This window comes from Anas acuta, chromosome 2 (assembly GCF_963932015.1).
Source record: "Anas acuta chromosome 2, bAnaAcu1.1, whole genome shotgun sequence".
Taxonomy (NCBI): Eukaryota; Metazoa; Chordata; class Aves; order Anseriformes; family Anatidae; genus Anas; species Anas acuta.
The window spans coordinates 68,052,259-68,069,284 of NC_088980.1; the positions used below are offsets into that span (position 1 = coordinate 68,052,259).

A 17,026-nucleotide genomic window follows, 5' to 3' on the forward strand; every position below is an offset into this window, starting at 1 on the left:
GGTTTCTGGGAGGAAGCACGAATCATCTAGACAGCATTGGAAACAAAATTTTTTTTTTTTTTTTTTTTTGTTTCTTGTCAGAGGTGTTGGTCAATCAACTGTTTTGATCGGAACACATTTATCTATATAACAGGGCTTTACTGTGTTTCAATAAATTCCTTACCTGTTCTTCCAATGACTGTTTGTTTTATTTCCATGTTTTCAGCTGCCACTCTGCTGTTGAGGTGAAACTGTCCAGAAGGGTTGCTGAGCATTTCCATTTTGGGGTATATGCAGCCTTCTCAGAGCTGGGAGCTGCACGCTGGTGTTCCTGGGACTTCTGGCTGCTTGTACTGCTGATAATGTTGCTTTGGTTTGTGAGACTTTACCTGCATTACTGTAGCCAGTGGATCTTCCTTAAGACCATCTCTGTTCCAGTTACAAAGTAAGTCCTGTCGCCTTCTCTCTCTGTTGGAATATTTATACAAATCACTTGATTTAAAGCAGTTCCTTTTTGTTACGAAGAGAATTGGTGACTGAGACTAAGGATTCTGCATGCAACCAAGATAGAAGCATTTGCAGAGATTCATAGAACAAGGACCACATCCAAACACTAGATGATCTGATATGTAAGTGTGACCCTAACAGAAAGGGGAAATATATCTTAAACTCAGAACACAATGTATCCATTTGCGCATCTTGTGCCACCCTTACCTCTTACTCCTCTGAGATACCCAACAGATTATGTATCTTCCAAAATAATAATTTATCATTTTGGATCAAGTATTTTGAAATGCCTAAGAAAATGGTGTGGCCTTGAGGTGAGGAGTAGGACATAATCTCTTTGAATTGCTGGAACTCCTAGGACATTTTCTCCACAGCTGAGATGCAGGCCCCTAAGGAGGAAGAGATACTTTCTTCATATTGCCAGAATTGGCCAGACAATTCATCCATTAGTTGACCATCTCCATCTTTGCAGGTCATTGCCACAAATGAGCTGTCATATGACAATGGTGCACTCCATACAAACTTCTGCCACATGTGTTTTGTGCACTTCATTTGGATCTTTGGATAGCTGTTTTTTGTCTAGATCACTTTAAACAACCTCTAGCATGGCTAATTACCTCAGGTACTGGACAACTCTCTCCATAGTGGTCAACTTGCCTGGATGACAAATAACATCTTCCTTGAAGGGATACCTTTCCTTCATGCCTGGCTTCTGCCCTAGGTAGCCACATTGGAGTGCCTGCTGCAGGGGTTGGAGTAGCTGCAGGGCCTGTTGCTAGGATGCATCCAGCTACTAAAAAGAAAATTAATTCTGTCCCAGCTCAAATCAGAACAGAAATGCACAGAACTGAAGAGGTATTTAAATCATACTTGATGTTACCAAATTGATCTATAAGTAAAATACTTCAGAATAATTTAAATTTGATGTATCAGTTTTACTGTGATAACTACAATGGGTTGACATATTTTAACTATATGATACATTAACTTTAGAACAGGAATGAGAATTCTCTATAGAGCTCCAGGAAAATCATTACATGTCATCATTTGACATGAAAAAAAAAAAAAAAAAGATGGATAGGAGAACAACTCCACAAGGTGATATATACCTAGTTCCCTATATGTTCCTGTGGGGAAGAGAATGGGCTTGTAGAGAAAAAAAAAAAAAAGAACTGTTGTATTTATGGTAGGAAAGATTTTTCCAGTACAAACATTTACATACACACACATATATATATATATTCACTTTAAAGTATCATTAAAAAAAAAAATAAAAAATTGGTAGGTGCTAGTAACTTGCAAATCTGTGACCTGTCTCTGCTTTGAGTTAACTGGGTGATAACTAGGATTACTGGGTGAAATTTGAATAGGGTATCTGAGCAGACATTGGACAGTGCTGGGTATGGTTAAAGTGGCCTTCAAGATCTTGATGCAAAGCCAGCCATCTCTAGCTTCTGGCCTTGCACAGACCAGGAGGGCTCAGCCAGCTGGCAAAAAAGCTTTTGGGAGGCCAAGCATCAAAAGCATGTGAAAGCAAAGAAACAGAAGGAAGCAAGGTGTGACAGAAAGGTAGTCATGCTCAAAGACACTAATCATAGCTGTTCCAGACAGTCAGCTACATTAAGGATAATGTTCTCAAGCCAAGATGCCTTGAATCAGCATCTGAATCTGGAGCTGCATTTCCTCAGAACAAGAGATCAAGTTGAACCAGATCAAGTTGATCCAGTTCCACCAAACACAGTGGTAGCATTCACAAATCAGAACCAAAGTGACTATCAGACCACTTTACCTATAGCTAGGAGCAAAATCTAAGGCACTTCAGTTGGCTTGAAATTTTTGCCTTGTGTTTCAGCATCTGTACATAACTCATAATATCTTTTGCAGTTCCTGTCTCCTACAGCACCAGCATATTTACATATGCAAGCTTTTCAATTCCTTCTTACACAGTGGCTAATATAGGAAAATATGATGAAAAGGACTCCAGGGTTGAGATGAGGACAGGGAGATCACTCAACAATAATTGTAATGGGCAAAATAAACTCAGCATAGGGAGATTTATATAATTTATTACTTATTACTAACAAGCTAGAGCAGTGAGGAATGAAAACCAAAACCAACCAACCAAAAACCTTCCCACCATCCATCCTCTTCTATATACTTCCCCCGAAAGGCACAAGGGAATGGGGAATGGGGGCTGCAGTCAGCTCCTAACTCTGTCTCTGCCGCCCCTTCACGGTCACTTTCTGCCCCTGCTCCCAGTGCGGTCCCTCCCACTGGATGCCATCCTTCCCGAACTGAGCCTGCGGGAGCTGCCCACAGGCAGCAGCTCTTCAAAAACTTCTCCAACTTGGGTCCATACCATGGGGTCCATTTGTCAAGAGCAAGCTGCTCCAACATGCGCCCTCCATGGGCAGCAACTTCCATCAGATCACCTACTACTGTGTGGGCTCCTCCACGGGCTGCAGCATGGAGATCTGCTCCATGTGGGACCCATGGGCTGCAGGGGGACAGCCTCTCCACAGGCTGCAGTGCCTGGAGCACCTCCTGCCCTCCTGCTGCACTCACCTTGGGGTCTGCAGGGCTGGTTCTCACTCCTCATTCTCCCAGCTGCTGTGGCACAGAAGTTTTTTTTTCCCCTTTCTTTAAATCTGCTCTCACAGAGACACTAAAAACATCAACTATTGGCTTGGCTCTGGCCAACAGCAGGTCTCTTTGGCCTGTATGGAGTAGCTTCTGGATTCTTCTCACAGAGGCCACCCTTGCAGACCCCTGCTACCAAAATGTTGCCATGTAAACCCAATACACTCCTATAATCCAGCCTGGTGAGTCCCAAGGATCTAGAATTGTATTGAGTGAACTGAGAGATGAGATCAAAGGATGAGGAGGCAGGAGGAAAAGGCTTTGTGTCTTTGAGTAGCTTCATACGCTTGTGATTTACAATGCCATGTGCTGTGTGTGTTTTTTAATGGTTTATCCAGGAGCACAGACAAACTCTCTCCTTGTGCTAATTTACAGATTCCAGTTTTTCCCTCACACTGTTGAGCTGTGCTACCAGAACTCCTTGCTGCAGACCAGTGAAGAGTTGGTCATGGTTGTTGTGGGACCCCTAACCTTGAACGCTGGGCTACTTCTTATGGTCCTGATCAAATGGGGCTGTCAGCAGCTGTTTGATTCATTCCCTTCCTTCTTGTCAAAGTTTATCATAGCTCTGGGACTCTGGACAGTGCTGGACCCCTTGGCAGTGTTAGTAGTGGATTCGTTCCTGGGGGTAAGTCACTTAAAATAACTTGGACATGAGTCCTTGACGTAGAAGTTTGTTTTATTCAGTGAATCAGTGGAAGATAAGAAATTCCACCCCTGGCAATGGAACATGAAAGTTAAAAAGAAATTAAAAAATAATGTTATTATTTACCTTTTTTTAAACAAAATTCCCATCTAGTGGAGTCACCATGTTTCTGCATAAAATTAAGAGCATTGCACAAGTCATATATGGATATAAGAAAATGAATACACCAGTGGAATGATTGCATCTGTTTTGAAGAGGATTACTGCACTTTTGGATGTTAGCAGAGATGGGTTAATGAGTGGTCCTGATTATTAGCATTAGCATTAGCATAGGAGATATTTCTGAGCACTGAAACAGACAAAATGAAAAAAGAGCAAAAGCAAAGCAAAAGGAGAGGGTATTGTGCACTTATTTGACATGCAAGGTAGTTAACACTATTTTGTGGAACACCTAGAGAGACTTGTAAGATAGGAAGATGAACATCTTTATGGAAACACCCCCATCGCACCTGAAGTCATATGTTCAAAGCCCTCAGCTCTACCTGTGCCTATATATGGTCTGTGTAGCACACCTGTACGTTGGTGGCAAGGGGACTTCTGTCACATATAGTGGCCAGTCTCCTGGAACATGCCTTTCAGATCCAGGTCTTATTGTACAGCTGGCATAGGGTCCTTTTGATGGGCACAGGGCGCTACAAATTTTTGTGAAGGTGTGATACTGTCCTTCCCCCGCCTGCTTTCAAAGACATCTACTTCTGCTGTTTACTACAAATCAAAGGGTAATCTACAGTCGTTGTCATGGATCAGGTCTTCTCATGTCTCTTGATTCCTCATTCACTAACCTGAGCTCTCCTTTTAAGTCCTGTTAAAATGTGATTGTCCGTTGCTTACATACTGTTTCCCATTGTGGTGTTTTTCAAAATTAAAATTCACCTGTTCAAGTTTAATTGTGGCTTGCTTGGGAGGTAATGCCTTATTTTTAGCATGTGACAACACACTGTAGCTTTCACTTGGACAGCCTGGCTTTTTGTTTGTTTGCATGCTTGCTTGCTTGCTTGTTTTTAATTTCATGGTGCAAGCCATGCACAGAATTAAGTTTTAATTGTAATTACTCAGATGAAGACTTTTTTTTTTTTTTTTTCCTGAGGAAGAAAATGGGTATTTTCCCAATATCTAGGCTAAAAATAACTAAAGTTTTACACACACACACCCCATTGGTGTATTAAAAAATCTGGAGGAAAGGCCTGAGTGTGGTCTACTTTGCCTTTACCACAATTGTACTGAGAAAATTGTTGCTTTTGACTTCACTAAAATGTGCTTGGTTTGAGTCAGTCTGGCTTTGTTACCAATTTCAAATAGGGCTTGTTTGCTTGTTCAGAGGGAAATGTGAGATATGAATGAGATAAGTTTTCATTACCGTGCACACCCCTCTCTGTATTTTATCCTGAAAATTTGGCAATTTTACCCACTGAGACTATCATTGGTAGAAACTCCTTTGTTCAAATATTACACTATATAGTATGTGCATCCTTTCCAAAATGAAACTGTCTCTTACATGTGTTTTTGGTATCCCATTTATGATTTTTTTTTTCTCCTGGCATTCTTTCAGCAGCTATTTCAGATTTACTTGCCAATCTATTTCAGATCAAGCCTTTTTGAATATTATGCCATAGTAATATGAGTTATTTTAGTGCTAGAATATGTTTTACCACCTAGATGGATTTAATACTGATGAAAGATGACAGAGAGCCCTGGGGACAAAGGTTTTGCTGTTTACTATTTTATTATTATTATTATTATTAAGGGAAGACTAGTTAGTATTTGAATGCTTGCGGGATTTCAGCTCTTAACGTGAGATACTGTGTGAAATTTGTGAATCCAGGCTTGCTTTGCAGAAGGATCATTCAAGGGGTAAGAAACTTGCCTATGACTGTGTTGAATTCAGTTTGAGTTCTGCCAGAGTTTTCCTGGGACCAGTCACTTTGTACAGCTTGTAAAATGCACAGTAGCACCTCTTTAGCAACATGGATGTTTGTCATCTTAAAAAACATTAGAGACTGTGAAGTGCTCACATGACCATCACTGTGTGATGTGACAAGTACAGAAGACAGGTATTGATGAATGCTATTTAAATAATTTAAAATTAAGACACCTTTCTTGGATTGTGTCTTTGAAGACCACAGAAGGATTGTCACAATTGCATAGTTAGAAAGAAATTGATAGAGAGATAAATGTACACTTCCTCATGCTATTTTTTTCTCTTGCCAGAAAGAACTGCTTGGATAAGAAAGAAATGTATTCTTATTTGCCATTCAGAATTTTGCTTCTTTGGAGGGATCTCAGAACATGAGTGCTCTGCAGAGGGTTTTCTTTGGTAGACAGTCTGCTTGGTAAGAAAGGGATGGAGGCAGCCAACTTTTTATGCAGCAAGAGCAAGTAAAACATGGAGATAAAAACAAGAGTTTTTTTTTTTTTTTAAAAAAAAAAAGAAAGAATACTGACAGATCTAAATTAGTGACTAGTCTCTGTATGTCATTGCTGGTCTCCCAGGACCTGTAATTTAAATTATAGAAACCTGGCATTGTTGCAAAGGGTGGAGAGAGAACAAAAGTATAGTCAAGAATTTTATCCCTTGTACAGCTCATCACAGGACTTGTAAATGTCATTCCTTTGCTATGCATGTCACCACAAAGTTAGCCAAAAACAGGGAGAAAGTTTTGACTCTGCTAAGGATTAGTCCAGGCAAGTTGTTCCAGAAGATGCAGGTTTCCTGAAGCTCAAAGGTCACCAACTCCCTCTCTGAAAGATAAATAATGGATTTTTTGGTGGTGCAGTTTCACATGTCCTTGCAGAACATGTTAATAGGATTCAGCTTGAATACTGCTCTCACTGTGTCACTTAAAAAAAAAAAAAAAAAGTGAATGGAAGAATTCTCTGAGAAGTAGACCTCTGATTCAAGTAGTTGAATTCTTCTAAATCGATCCAGCAGAGGGCAATAATATGTCAATACAGTAGCTAGTTCTTAAGAACTAGATATGGAAAAAAACAAGGGAGGAGGAAATCACTTAGATTTTTGGAAAATCTATTCCTGCATTTTACTGGAAGTATATTGAAACATAGAGTGCTGCAAAACCTTCAGGACTGTCTGTGAATCCATGTTAAAATACACAAAGTACATTATTCCCAATTAGATTACAATTTTTATTCTATGAATATTAATTCCTTACTGAGATTTATTACGTTAGATATTTATTTTATCCTCAGTAGAAGGAAAACAGTTATTTATGTTTATTTTGTTACAGAGCAATTGAACAAAAAGTATTAATTGCATAGTTAAGTAGGATATATAATGGTTATGTATCTTAGTAGAATCTATTAATGATGCAACTTACAGCTGCTACTTTGTACAATTAAAAGGTATCTTTAACTCCACCACAGCAGTGGGAGTATAGTATAGTCAGATCTCTTTAGTAGTACTGGTTTCACTGTGTCTCTATTTCTTCTCAGGAAAGAATGAAATTGAGTAAGATGGATGCACCATAAAATAATGTTTATGCTTGGTGGTTCTTCAGAGTTACAGGCTGTTCTTTGTGGCTTCTCACATGGGACTGACTGGATGCTAAGAGTGGGGTCTGATGGCAATATCTCATTTTATGACTTAATACATTCCAGGCAGACATGGTAATGCATGTATATAAATTGAAATACTGCTTTATAAGGGGGAACTTGTCTCTTTTGCACTTAAAGAAGGTCAGCCTCTTTGGGCAACACTTAAAACTCTGCTGGTATACTCTGTTGATCTCCTTGCAGTTGCTTTCTCCATTTTTTCTTACCTCATTGGGTCTCAGTGATGCTTGGTGAATCCACCTTCTTTGACTGATGATGTTGTTTGCAAGGCTAGTAGAAAAGCTATACTAGGTATTAGCTAGCAACACATGCAGACATGGTAATACTTCCACTGAGCTTTTCAGATAACATTATGGTTGGTTTTGCTTTCCAACGGTAGCACCAAACACTGACTTGTTCTGAAATTGAGAGCTGGAGCATATATGCCATCCAAAGTGTACATGTTCAGAATGATGTATGGGTATCTTGATGAGTCTGATAGGAATCAGTATTCTTCTTGTAACAAAGACACCTTGAGACTGGTCAGTTTGGAATTGTGCACTGGCACAAGTTTTTTCTGCTCACTCAGCACTCCCAACAACAGCAGCATAAATCATTTAATATTATTCCACTGGTCATTGAAATAAAGCAAATTTCAGCCTTCCTCTCCTTCCACTGTTTCTCAACTATGTTAATGAAACCCTCATTAAGTGCTATTACTGTGACCTTGAGTTTTGTTTCATGAGCCACAAAGTCACCTATGTAAGTTAAACATCTTGTGGTTAATTTCAAACCTCGTGTCACAGACACAAGATGGGTGAACCACAGATTACAGTTAGCACTTCTTATGAAGAAATTCAGGTTCTTTTATGTCTTTAGGTATATAGGCTAATTAAGTTTGGTGTTTGCTTATGTCAATCTTTTTTCCCTCATGGCAGCGACTTGTGAACAGTGTAGAGAAACCCATTGGTGATGCTGCAAAGCTCTACTGGGCCTTTCTAAGAACAGAAGAGTCGGGGGTTCTCGGTGCTCTAATCACTGTGATGCTTTACACAGTCCTGTTCATCATCTCCTCGGCAGTGTTGTACCTTTACTTTCTAAGGTATGTCTCTTAGTTTCATTATTTGCTTAGGAATTTAGGCACAAGCTCCTTCTCTTGTAAGATAAAATACGGTGATATCAGAAAAGAAGTTTCAATGACACATGTCCAAAACCCAAAATTGCAGACAATCAGGGAGGTGATGGCTCCTGTGGCCCCAGTGAGTCAAAGAGGCAGCCATTCCACAAAAGGAATGTAATTGATACCATGAGTTTTCATTATGTCTATGAGCCTCTGTTCCACTGGCTTCCAACAGTGGTGTCTATTTTCACAGTTTAAACTTTAAAGTATGTATACTTGCATTTAGGTACCTTGAAAGACCTTATCTTTAGACTTCCAAGTAGGGTTTTTTAGATGACAAGATTTTTGGCTTGATGTGACTGAGGCTTAAATACAGTTCACGATGTAGAATCATAGAATATCCCGAGTTGGAAGGAACCCACAAGGATCATCAAGTCCAACTCCTGGCACAGATGTGACTTTTTCCAACTCATTTTTTCCATGACTTCTTCATATTATCAGTATTGCTAATCTTTAGTTCATCATGAAGTTTGACCACCTGACTTTCCACCCATCTAGCTGGCACCATTAATTGTACAGGCAATAGGGACGGGCGTGGGACACTGGAAACAAATGAGATTGGTTATCTAAATTTATCTCGGTTATCTATTGCCTAAAAAAGTTTTTTTTTCTTTTTTTCTTTTTCATTTTATTTTTTTTCTGAACAATTCATCCATAATGCAGTATCAATGTTGTACTGGCATTTGATTCTCTTCAGCAATGAACACTGAATAAGCACCAATAAAAAACTGTATGCAAAGGCAGGGTCTAGGCAGGTATAAGAATAGCAAAGCTCAGCATACTCCCTCCATCTGACAGAATCATCTCTCAATTTCCTTTGTACAAACTCCATTGCAGCAGGCAGAAAAAGATAAATGGCAATCTATATTTCTGCATAGCATTTCAGAGTTCCTGCATTCCTGGAAGCTGTACACAACTCCAATGTACTGGTAGTCTAGTTAATTAGTTTCTGAGATGTTAATGCCTTCTTAATCATTGACTTAATAGTTTTGAATAGCTTCATAAGTTTTAGCTGCTGTCGTTTATTACTCAGGAAAATTAATTTAAATTAAAACATTTGTAAGGCAGGTTTTTATGAGAATATTACCAACATCTTCATTGTCTGGGGAACAGGTGCAAGATCATCAAAGGTTTCTTTCCTTCTGGATCAATTTTCCCATAATGTTTTCCAATAAAGGGGTGGGGGAAGAATGTTACTGGGGGAAAAATGTTGTCTTAGTACAACACATTTTAAAAATGATTCATAGCAAAATACAAAAACAAAGGGAAGATAACAAAATCTGTTACTGTGCATAAGGTCTTTGAAGTTCTTTGCCTGATAACAAAAAGAAACATTTTAAATACTGGAGTCTGTGAAGGGTGAAGTTATACTGTGAGCTTCTGAGATTGGATAAACTTTCTTTTCCTCATCAGTCCATACCCCAGCAAAATGGGAACCTTGTACCTAGGATACTTAAGCAACACATAGTCCACTAATGATAGCATTAAAACATTTTCAAGTATCTTTAGGGAAAACATCTCTGCAATTCATAACTTTAACTGCATTCCCTTAATATTGATATAATGGCATTTGTTTCTAAGATAAAAGTATTGTAAACAAGACATCCATTTGTGTGAATAGTCCTCATCTGTTATATCCCAGAAGTATTCTTCTTCTAAGTGTTGAGTGATGTCTTTTGTGTCCTAAGACATTGGTCCACAGGAAAGACTTTGTCCCTTGAGTGCCATTGTTTGGAATTACTCACCTATTTGCCATTTAGCAGATTGGTTCAGTATAAAAAATATAAAAAGTATTAAAAATATAAAAATATAATAATAATGTAATATTTATAAAATATGTAAAAGTATAAAATTTTTTCACTGTCAAAAAAAAATATGAGAAGAACAGTCAAACCACCAGAACACCAAAAAAAAGTAGGGGAAATACCTGTTTCTAACAGCTGGAAAGCCTTGTGCCAGCAGTAGGCATCTTTTTGCATCTTTATAAAACAACATACCTGTCTCCCCTTGGGTGACTTGGGAGTCTGTAGTACCTGTAGCATGGAGAGATATTCTCATTACTTTTTGTAAAAATGTAGTGGCTCTGGTTACAATTCCTTCATTTTAATTCCACTAGACAGTAGAAACAGTCAGGAATTTGTTGGTGAAATGTTTCCTGCACTGTGAGAAAATCCAGACCCAGCTCAACTAAAAGTGTCTGCTGGAAAGGGTTTATGTCTAAATTTCTTGGTATTGAATTTTTTTTTTTTTTTTTTGAAAAGCTTCAAAATTCTACATTTTTCAATATTAAAAGCAAAATGATTTTTTTACAGGATTTTTTTTTTTTTTACAGTTGTTTTCAAAAAAACGTGAGAAAGTCTCAAATATAAACATGATGTATTGTTATAAGCATTCTACCATTCAGTTTTTGGTTTGTGTAAATTTTTGAGAAGTCCATTGTTTGATCTGATTTTGGATAGAAAGCCATTTCAATGTTTTTTAGTCTTCTTTGTGACAAATAAATGAACTTGTAGATATTTGACTGCATCTCATATCTCTAGGACATAGCATCTGAGTTTTGATTTGCTCTTTATTGCATTAGCAATAGAAATTATTCTTATTATATTTATAGAAGCCATGTTAAGATGCAAGAAGTGTTTTATTAGTTTTCCAGACAAAGAAAAGAAATACAGGTAACAGAAAGCAGGTAACAGAAGCAGGCTGAGTATATCTGGGCAAAAGGAACAACGCTGGAAGACAGGCTTCATGATTCCTAATTAATTCAAAGTTAATTATATTGTTTATAACCATGTGCTTAAAATCTTCATATAGAAAATGTTTATGGCAGCAAATAGACAGTAATTTAACTGCATTAAATTTTGCTTCATTTAAAATAAGAATGTTACATTAAGTGAGCTTAAATAAATGGCAAGGTCTTGTTCTTGTTTAGCAAGATAAGTGGCAAGTTATTGAAATCGCTGACCTGGAATTTCAAAGACAAACAGCATAAAATATCATTGTTTTGAGATGAGTAGGAGGCCAGAAAGCCCACAAGCTTGATTAGAAGTTTTTCAACTAAAATCAAGATATTACTAAAGTATGAGTGAATGTCTGCAAAAATGTGTCTGTTGTAAAATAAACATCTAACGTAGATACATACAGTAAGAGAAAAACTTATTTGAAGAGGCTGTGGAATATGCAAAATAATGCCGTGAAAGGTATTAATAATGTTTAAAAAAACCACTTCTATTCCACAATGTGTTTTAAGATGCTTTAGTACTCTTCCCTACCTCAGCACTGATTTGCATTCCATGCTTTGGATTTTCTTCTATTATTTCCTGATACCCAGTTTATATTCCCAGGGTTAGCCATATCTCAATTACATTGTTTTCTGCCAGTCTCTTGTTTTGATAAAAGAATCCCAAACTGACATCTAGGAAACTACAGCAAATTTATGGCTACAGCTTCAAAAATGCATGTTTCAAAAAGGGAGGGTATGAAAAAGATGTACATAGAAACCCTTTGCAGCAAAGCAGGGGATATATACCCCTAATCTGATGGTGAGGCCAGCTGCCAGATTTCAGTATTGGAATAGCTACTCAATCACAGAAATTCCTGGATATAGAGCTTGACCCTAAGGTACATATTCCCTTTTCAAGTTAAAGCTAAAGCTCCTTCTGAGATCAAGTTGAAAAACTGCCTGTTGGTGCCTCTCCTTATTTCTGTTCCATACTAAATCTCAGTTTGGTGCAAAATTGTACTAAACAATTTATTGAGTGTGCTTTGCTGCAATTCCTGTGTGCGCTGTAAGGTGAGATGTAGAGCTAGTGTAAATGTGAACTTTATTCTGATTTGGTTGATCGGTCTGCTTCCCTCCACCTACCCATTGGTTATCAAATACATGCTAACACAACACCCAAGAATAAGGATCAGCCACAAAACTGCTTCTAGCGTTGCTGCACATGAAAAGGAGAAGAGTTCAGGGGGTTAAAGAATCTGTGCCTGTGCTCATTTCCACCTGCCAATAAATGAAAAGACCTGTGCAGCACCACAGAAATCTGGGCTTTTTGTTGGTTGCAAAGCCACACAGCAATCCCTATTAGTAGTCATGCTTCTCATGACTACCCAGCCAGTCACTGTGAAGGATGGAAAAGCTGAGCTTGGCACCAAGCAATGACTGAATTGTAATAAATTATGAGCTTGGAAGAGGGTACAAAAGGAAAGACCTCAGTTCAGTATCCAAGATTGAGATTCCATATTTTCAGATTTATTTATTTATTTTTCTGAGACCCTGGTTTTGCATTAATAGTTGAATGAGAAAGAGGTTCCATTTGAATTTAACAAAAGTGTTTTTAAGTTTTAAAGTTCATCTAAGGCTAAAAATGTGACACTAGGCTTTCCCAAAAGCCTCACAATATTTCTTGGTTTCACCTACATTAAGAAATACCACACAGCAAGCCTTTCTTGTGGTAGAGAATTTTACTGTGTAGTGCTTATTCAATTCCCTACCACAGCACAGAAATGTCATAGAAAAACACAACCAACAAATGAACTTTTCTAACATCAAGAGAAGTTTAGATTGCACAGACTTCAGGTTTGGCGTTGAAAAAAATCATGAGTAGTTCCTTCTCCATATGATGTGGTTTGCCCATTATTAAACTCTGGCACAACAGGACTTCCATTCATGCCTAAGTGGAGGTACTACATGTTAGCACTGGGGCTAGTTACCCAGCCCAAAGCTGAGAACAGACATTGGACACTTTTGAAGATTAAGAACTCCTTTGGAAGTCAGTATCTTGTAATAATTTAAAGAAATTGCTGCTTACAGTTATGTGATTTGACTCAGGTGTTGTAAAGTGTTCAGAGATTTGGATGGGAGGGAAATGTATGTTGGAGAACCTGTGGGATAGAAGCTTCTTATTCCTTAAGGAAAAAAAAAAAAAAAAGTAAAAAAAAAGTATGTAATTTCTGTCTTTAGGCTACATAATGAAGGGTGGCTGTTGGATCTATTTCGACGCATTCATGGTGAAGAAGGTGCATTCTTTGTTCCACTGGATTTAGAGATTTCCAGTCAGGAGCTGAGCTACATTATGAAAAGAGCTGAGCAGTGGAGAGGAATCAAAGGTGAAAGACGGATGGTGAGTGGCAAAGTGTGTTCAAGAAGAGTCTGTGATGCACTAGTCCAAATTAATGCTTTGTATTCCTGGATATTACCTGAAAGCACACAGATATACAAGAAAATGATTCTTAAGGACCTTATTTATTTGTTTGTTTGTTTGTTTGTTTATTTATTTTTGATGGAGAAGCTAAGAAGCATGTTCAGGAGATTTTTGTGAGAAGGTTCCATGTGCATTGCCTTAACATCCTGAGGGATTACAGTCTGGTTAGCATCCAAAGGCTTAACAGCATCAGTGCCATCAAAGATTATTTACGCCATCTGTTGATTTCTGACTGAGTCATAGAGACTTACTATATGTTTAAATGTCAGCATCATCCCAGAGAAGTTCTTAACCACCTGAGCAAGCTGGGAAGCCCCATAGACAAGTCAAGTCTACTCCCAGCAAGGGCATGATTGGGGCCGCCCAGAGGAGGGACATGAGTTCAGTGAGTTAGGAGGAATGACAGCCACTGTCGCTCCTGGCCCTTTCTTGCCAGGACTGCGCAGAAGAGTGGGCTGAGTTGGAACTGTGCAGTGGGAGGTAAGAAAGGTCTGAGTTGGTCTGCACTACTTTGGTTATCAAAACAACTCTGTTTTTCCATTAGGACACTAACAACTAGTCCCGTATACAGACTTTAAACTGTGATATGCAGGAGATATATTTATACCTGTGTTTGCAAGTTGTCCAGTGTTGGTGTTCACAACCACAAGTATGACTTCTGATATTAATGGCTTTCAAAGAATTGAAAATAGCAGAAAAAACAGGGTCAGTAACCTGCAAGGCACGTGTTCTCTCTTGTTCTCCAAGTTTGCATCAGCATTGTTAATTCCCATGGGACTGTCATATAAAACAGCTCTTGGACAATAATTAAAGTGTTCATCAACTGGATTTATATGTCTGTGCCTCTGAGCACAATGCTTTGTTCAGTAACTCTACTGCTTCAAGGTAAAAATGAGCAAATTCCAGTTAGGAAGGAAATTAGCCCTCTTAAGCATGTCTGAATTCTTTTTCTTTTTTCTTTTTTTTTCTTTTTTCTTTTTTTCCTTTCCCTTTCCCTTTCCCTTTCCCTTTCCCTTTCCCTTTCCCTTTCCTTTTCCTTTTCCTTTCTTTCCCACTGGAACAAGTGATTTCATGTTAGGGTCTGAGGGTCTGCAGGTTTTTCAAGTCACTATAGCTACCTCTGAAAGATCAGCAGTTTATATAAATATATAGCCTCAGTTGTCACTACTATAAACATCTGACACAGCTGTAATTATTTTCCACTTTTTTGTGTGTGTGATGACAGTTTGGACCCTGAAAGGAAAAATAAAATGGCGAATGTACAAATTGAATGAAAAAGCAGATACTCAGTAAGCTTATTTTTTCCTGAATTGCAGAATACCAAGCTGCATTTCAATAGGGAAAGAGGGAAAGGGTTTAAATGAGAGAGTAAGCTCCCACAGCCACCTGCCTCAGACATTCCTGCTTTTTATATGTATAGCACTTTTTTTGCTTTACACTAGTAAGCTAAACAAACTACCCCCCCCCAAAAAAAAGAAAAAAAAAAAAAAGAAAAAAAATTTCTGTGCTAAGTTAAAACAAAGTCATTCATGATTGATTGATTTTTACTACCTTTGTTATATGTCAAATCAGGTTAAACAAAGAATATATGGTGGATTCCATTTTACATGCCTAGACCACCAGTACCATATGGAAAAGGTATTGGTAGATAAGTCAACTGCAAACAACTACTTTTTTGTTTAAGTACTTAATGTGTTTCTAATAACATTACCAGCATATTGTTTTTTACAGCAGTGCAGAAACAGTTGAGTGAAAAAAAAAAAAAAAGTAGTAGAGGATGAGGGTGAAAAGAAATGGTGAAGAATGGAAACAAAATTTGCTTTTCTGTACACAGATAGTCTGTGCCTGTATAGAAGAAATCTGGAGCGTCCACTGCTAAAATAAAAGTCATGGTAGCATTGTTCTCGGGACATAATTTTGAGGAACATGACCAGTGGCTATAGACATGTAAGTGTCTGGTTCTGCTCTCAAAGTGCAGCATGGCATGTATGAAATGCCCAGAGATCCTATAAAAATGGACCCAGCCTCAGTCAGGTCCAGTAGCAGGAAGAGCACAGTCAGAGCACAGAGATGCCCCTATGTTGCACAGGAAGCAGTACATATTTTATTTCAATTAAAGTGGGGTGATGAATGCTTTTGTCTCTGCCCAAAGTCCTCAAATTTCTGATTCTTATTCTGCCTACATCTGCACCAGTTTCATGCCTTTCCTTTATTTCCTTTATTATCACAGCCTAGCCAAATGCCAAGCTGTGATAATGAACATTCCTGTTCTGTACAGGACATACTAGTACAAACAATATGAGCAGAAAGGAGTAATAGGGAAGGAGTGCAGAAGTTTTCTTCCTTGACAGCAGTAGGATCTCTTCCACTTGCTTCAGTGGGCATAGGATCTACTTCACAATGAGCAAAATTTGTGCATGGAAAATACTGCCCCAAACTCCTGAGCTATCTGTATGAATATTGTGAAAAAAGAAATTATATTCTTCAGGAATGTGAAATCTTCCCAGTCTGCTCCAATTTTTTGCTTATATTATTTTGATGGAATGAAGATTCCTAAGCTTTTTGGCAAATCTAGTTTTATAGCAAAAAATATATTCCACTGCAGAAATAATGTTCTCCATGTGGAGCATCTCCCTGCAAGATCAGGAACTATGTTTTCAAGTCTTTTATGCTCTTTGATATTGAAAATTCTGAACGATCCTTTTTGCTGCCATGAATTTGCATAAGGTATTTATCTTGTCCTTTTCTTTTTGTATGTCTAATTGTACAAAGTAATCAGTATGGAAGACACATCACCAGGTATTACTGCGTGCATTATTAATGTGTTAATTTTTAAATAAGATACCAAATTAACTGTGAGCAGTTTTTATAAAGGGAAGCATGAGAATGTCATATCTTTTATCATTCTGTATAAAAAATATATTTTAAATGGAGGTCATTCAAGTAAATAGTCAGTCAAACCTTCTGGAAAAAATAGGTCTACATTTTTGCAGTATTTTCTTGCTATTAACTGTGTGCTTCTCGTTTTTATTCCCTGGATTAAAAATTTCTCCATAAATGGGTATTTTATAATATGCTTAATTTCCTTTTATTAAATTGATAAATGCAGCAGCAGAGGACACATTTACAGTATGATGAGAATTTAAGGTTATTGCATTTTTTAATTTTTATATTGTTCACAGAAGTGATTTATCATTTGTAGAATGAAGTCCATGCCATCATTTCAAAGTATTTTTAGTCATTCTTTTGATAGGAAAGAGGTCACTTTCTG

At 37.8% G+C, this 17,026-nt stretch overlaps 1 protein-coding gene across 1 annotated transcript; it reads left to right on the plus strand.

The window, feature by feature from the left end:
* Window positions 1-211: 211 nt before the first annotated feature.
* On the plus strand, window positions 212-16,784 carry LOC137850563 (uncharacterized). Its single transcript, XM_068670767.1, has 4 exons — window positions 212-424; window positions 3,502-3,754; window positions 8,316-8,479; window positions 13,515-16,784. Exons 1-4 carry the CDS (start codon window positions 342-344, stop codon window positions 13,870-13,872), a joined length of 858 nt encoding a protein of 285 aa, XP_068526868.1. The 5' UTR covers window positions 212-341; the 3' UTR covers window positions 13,873-16,784.
* Window positions 16,785-17,026: the final 242 nt, after the last annotated feature.

Excerpts from the sequence above, each read along its gene's own strand:
- LOC137850563 (XM_068670767.1), top strand. The coding sequence starts at position 342 with ATGTTGCTTTGGTTTGTGAGACTTTACCTGCATTACTGTAGCCAGTGG. Across the intron at positions 425-3,501 it reads ATCTCTGTTCCAGTTACAAA|ATTCCAGTTTTTCCCTCACA; the intron begins GTAAGTCCTGTC and ends GCTAATTTACAG. Across the intron at positions 3,755-8,315 it reads TAGTGGATTCGTTCCTGGGG|CGACTTGTGAACAGTGTAGA; the intron begins GTAAGTCACTTA and ends CCCTCATGGCAG.